The sequence below is a fragment of the Arachis ipaensis genome, chromosome B09, assembly GCF_000816755.2.
Source record: "Arachis ipaensis cultivar K30076 chromosome B09, Araip1.1, whole genome shotgun sequence".
NCBI classification, from domain to species: domain Eukaryota; kingdom Viridiplantae; phylum Streptophyta; class Magnoliopsida; order Fabales; family Fabaceae; genus Arachis; species Arachis ipaensis.
Window position 1 is genome coordinate 22,876,649 of NC_029793.2, and position 5,343 is coordinate 22,881,991.

General features: G+C 32.1%; 1 protein-coding gene across 4 annotated transcripts; it reads right to left on the bottom strand.

Annotated features, from left to right (window-relative positions):
• On the bottom strand, window positions 2,156-3,719 carry LOC107619789 (transcription factor MYB78-like). 4 transcript variants are annotated; one of them, XM_016322073.2, is made up of 3 exons: window positions 3,237-3,711; window positions 2,920-3,037; window positions 2,156-2,832 (listed from the first exon to the last, which is right to left on the bottom strand). In XM_016322073.2, exons 1-3 carry the CDS (start codon window positions 3,400-3,402, stop codon window positions 2,328-2,330), a joined length of 789 nt encoding a protein of 262 aa, XP_016177559.1. In that variant the 5' UTR covers window positions 3,403-3,711; the 3' UTR covers window positions 2,156-2,327. The 4 variants fall into 4 exon arrangements, with proteins under 4 accessions (XP_016177559.1, XP_016177558.1, XP_020966861.1 ...); XM_016322072.2 differs by having other exon boundaries at window positions 2,908-3,037; window positions 3,237-3,694; XM_021111202.1 differs by having other exon boundaries at window positions 2,920-3,719.

Sequence of the window (5,343 nt, forward strand, 5' to 3'; positions counted from 1 at the left end):
GGGCTACAAGTGTCATTGCAAGCTTCACTCCATGACAAATTCAAACCTTATTACTGAATGGTACATGGCATATCAGTAAAGTAAACTAGAGTACCCGAAACGTTTTCTACTGTATATTTATATAACCGAATCAGTTCACGAGCTAATGAGTTGAGTTTATTTATTTAAGTTATAAATTCAATTTTAGACTCAAACTTAACTCATCAGCTCACAAATTTAGCTTATCGAACTATTAAAGAGTCGAGTTCGAGTTGGCTTGACTCACTTCTGGTCCTACTAATAAGTAAGCTTCATAAATTAATGATTAATTCATTAGAATGATATTTTTTTTTATTTTTCACGGTATCTCCAAACTCAACAGACTAATGACCAGTTTACCACGGTATTAAACTTTATTTAAGAATTTGTGATTGGCCAATGAATTACTACATATATAAGATGAGATTCAAATTCCTAACACTTATTTAAACAGATCACTAGACTAACCCAATTTAATTTCATTAGAATGATATAATTTTACGTTTTCAATCAACTAAATAAACTTTACACCACTAACCATTAACCAATGCAATAAATAAATAAGAAAAAGTCTAGGGGACCAACAACTTTATCAAATTCTAGCCAACATGTAACCAGCAAAGAAAAGTGAATTATTGGATGAAATCTCACACCAATCTCATACGATTAAAATCATCATTAATAGCTATTTAATGGTTACAAATCACAAAAGTTGTTGGTCCCTAGCATTCCTCAAAAAATAACTCTGTAAAAAACGTACATGTGAAATCACTTGAAAGTGGAAGCCACTATCACTTGAGAGTGCATATCGTGTTACATGTGCAACATGTCAAGTTAATCTTCTACATAATGTTTCACATGCTCTCCTCCATTATTAGAACCAGTTAACTAATTAGAAGCATGAAAACAAATTAAATTAAACTAATGAAAGAATAAAGGCCGAGACTCATAGAGCGATTAGAGTCAACCTGAGAGATAGGAACTTAAAACACTTTAATTTGTTTTCGGAATGGGAGGGCCCGGCTTAACTTATTCCCCATGTAACATATTGCTTGCTTCCTCTCCACAAACTCTCTTTTTTCTAATTTCAAAAGCAGAGACCAATTAAAAGTGCTTTATCAAGCGTAGAAGTAAGCTCAATTGAGTGCCCATTCCTCTCTCATCTCCAAAGTACTAGCAAACAAAGGAAACTTCTTTCATTTTTTCTTTTCTTTTCTTTTTTTGGTTGTGAATTATATTCTCCACGAGATGCAATTATCTTCCGCTTGGAAACATCCATATTATATAGAAACGATGTTAAATCTTTATTCCCACTAGAATCTATTTTATCACAATTTTAAATCCAAGACTTTGATTAGTGAAAACTAACATGCACCAAAAGAGTTAGTTCCCACTGGTTAAGGAAACATGTTTGTTGGAATTTTTTAATTTTTAGGTATTAATATAAATTTTAACTTTTATTGTTTAATGTTTAGTATTTAGTGGAATCAGCTAATTTGTGAACGAAAGAAAAGTAATTATTGAAAAAGACTAAATAGTTTTTACAGCTCATCCAATTTCAGCAAAAAAGTTTCACGTTTTCCACAACTTGAACAGTTATAAACTTCAATTCTGAAAGTTTCAGGCTAACAAACAACCACTGAATTTTATAGAAAAATTTAACCAGAAACTTTAAGAAAACTAGTCAGATCACAGCTATTGAGTAACAAAAGATGTATTTGTCAATAAGAACCTGAGAAGCATGCTAGGGGAATCAAAAGAAGGAATTCATTGAGAATGTAGTTTGAAAGCATCTAAATTTAGCATAGATCTGGAATCATTTCATCACCAATTATAAAAATTTAATCGTGCAGAGTTGCTAACTTCACAAAACAAGGAAATGATAATGCTACGGGGTCAGTAATTTTTGTGATTTGTAGTCATCAAGATGATTTTAATGGTGTGAGATTAGTGTGAGATTTCATCCAATGGTTCATTTTTCTTTGCTGGTTACATATTGGACATAATTTAACAAAATTACTTGCCTCTAGACTTTTCCTAAAAATAATAAATTTTGATAGTTTCTAAAATTTCTTTTATGGTAACCTATGCATATATAATAGACTCATTTGAGTGAAAGAGAAAAAAAAAAATAGAGTTTTTATAAAATAGATTGACATTCCATTATTGAAACGAAAGAGACTAACAATAATAGGTACACTTTCCATGTGTTTGTAGCTATCGGTGGTAGGAGAATTCATCCCCTAATGGCCACAATCCACCTATTACCTACACTCCTACTTTGTACATCAAAGTCTTCACATTATGCTTCACGCAAGAGAATTGAATTTCACTTCAAGGTCATCGCAAAGTTGTTGTTGCAAGAACCACACATTCTCATCATTCCACAAATACTCTAGTGACTCACCACCACCACCACAACTATGACCATTTCCATTTGTCCCCTGTTCAAACAACAGCTGATTATTGAAACTTGACCATTGATTTCCCACACTCGCACTCTGTCCCGACGACGAGTCCGATAGGCAGTTGCTCTGTTTCGCGCACAGTAAAGGTCCGGAATCTGAACCGTTTCGGTTAGAAACAAGAACTCCGGTTTGGGTTTCAGGTTCGGTTTGGTTAGTGAGTTTTTGTGGTGCAGGGTGGAGCCTCTCGAGCAATCGCGGCATCCACACGTAACGCAAGGCGTCTCTAAACTGCTTGCTGTTAACGTCGCACTTTAACTGCTTCGCCTGCTTTATCACCCTCGTCCTCCAGTAGTTCTTGATTTCGTTGTCCGTTCTTCCTGGCAGGTGCTGAGCAATCTTTGACCACCTATACGGAACATTATATTGCTTATTACTTTAGTAAAAGTTTTTTTTATGACAAGAATGAGAACAAAATCTTTACCTATTGCCCCACCGGAAGTGGAGGTCAAGAATCAATATCTGTTCTTGGAGTGTGATATTTCCACGGCGCACGTCGGGGCGCAAGTAGTTTAGCCACCTTAATCTGCAACTTTTACCGCTTCTCTTCAATCCTGATGATATCTTTTTCATAATTAATTTCGATAGATCATAATTGAACAAACTATGTGATAGAACATGCAATCTGTTAAGAACAAGCTGTATGCTAACTATTAAAAGTAACGGTGATGATATGATAGTACGAATTATCCATGCAGGAGAGATACGAAATTTGTTTAGCAAAGTCATAATTAGAGTATGAATTTGACATGCCTGCAGAACGTGCGACGGAATTCCAGTGACCCTCACCGTGTGTGGAGATATAATTGGTGAGAATGGCGTCCTCGTCAACCGTCCATGGACCTTTTCTTAATCCCATCTCGTTTGCAAGTTGTTGCACCTGTGATCCTTCACTTTTCTTAATAACCTTAACATCCATATGTATAGTATAATAGAGACCTTATCTCTAAACCAAGTTGGGATTTTGGGTGAGGTAGACAGAGCAATATGATCTAATATATATACTAAGAGTAGATAGTACGGCTATGAATGAATGGAATAGTGGGATTTGTGCTTTGTTGTTAGTTTCACTTATTGGGGTCATGTATGTGTATGTGCGCGCGCTTTTACATATAGAGGCGTGGATAAGATTAAACACGCTTCAAGTGCGAAAAGGGGAAACGGGGCCAGTGACTGGTTGCACGGAGAGAGCACACATGATTCCACTTAATTCGATATTCTGATTAAGTACATACGGGACTATTATTAGACGCATGATACATTGGAATGATATATATATCAACAATGCTAGGCACAAGAAGGCACCAGCCAAAAATCAGCCAAACGTTTCTGGGTAAATTTAAAATCTCTACGTGGATGGTGTTTATGCTAGATATTAGGATGTTTCTTTTACTAAGTATTAGAATGTTTTTTTTTTCATACTAAATAAATGTTTTTTTATATATTTTATAATTTTAATTTGGGGTGAAAAGCAATTAATATCAAATATTATAAATTAAAAATAAATAAAATTAATTAAATATAATTATAAATTAGTTAAATTGTTTACTTTTTGACTGATCACCTCTTGATTTCATATACTTTTCCTATATATATATAAGTTGTTTATTTTTGACTGATTTACCTCTTGATTTCATATACTTTTCCTATATATATATATATATAGTTCTTAAGCAATTCCTCTAAGAGTGCATGTGGTTGACATTTTTTTGTTACAAAGAAGACCTCACCAATTCTATGGGCATATTATTATATATAATTTTGTACTATACTATATATTACTTTGTCAACTAATACTATATTTGAAAAGGACCCATAATTATTTAGTTGACCAAGCATAAGTAGTTTCAACTGACTACAAATAATTAAACATTCTGCATTTCTGCCAACTTTAGCCCAAAAGATGAGCAAGCGTTACAAATTAAAGTCTTAAACCATAATTAATTGATATAGCTAGTATCATAATGACCATTATGAATTGGTTTATAACTTAAATAGTAGCAGTAGCATATATACTTAATCTTCTTGTGTTAGTATTAGCCATTAGTTATTACTGTCAATAGGTGGCTAAGTATGACTAAAAGATTGACCAACCTTTCAATAGATAATACATAGCGAGGGATTTACTCATCATACATTTAAGGAGAATGTTGAGTATAGAAAATGTCATAAATTACTGATTTTTTTTTGTTATCAATTATTTTGATTTTTTTTTGTTTTGTTTTATAATTTCGTCCACTTTCAATTTTTTTTAAATGTAGATGTAGTTATTAGTCTTGAAAAATTATTTTAAAAACAAAAATATTAATATCTTAAATGTGTAATATATGTTCGATTTGTTCCATTTTTAAAAATACAATTCGATATATATTACACATTTAAGAAATTAATGTTTTTGTTTTTAAAATAATCTTTCAAGACCAATAACTACACTTACGTTAAACTATTCTTAAATGAATGAAAATGTGTAATTAAATTAGTATATTTTACAAATATAACATATTTAAAAAAGTTATTCATCATCCTATATGTTTTTTTTCTTTTTGTGAACCATTTCTCTCTTTTATTATCCTCATTTTTTTTAAATAAAAAGTAGCAAGAGTTTTTTTGGTTTAATCACTATAAGGCCTATAAGGCCCAAAAGACAAAAATAGTTTTTTGCATTCCATTTTTCTTTTTGCCATCAGTAATTTATGACATTTACTACACTCAAATTCCTCTTAAATGTATGATGAGTAAACCCTTTGTAACACCCTACCATACAAAGTCTTATGCTTAAGTCATAATTCAGAGATGGCAAGGTATTACGACCTCTAAAACAAAAATTTAGTACGTATAGTAGTATGAATAATTGATTATA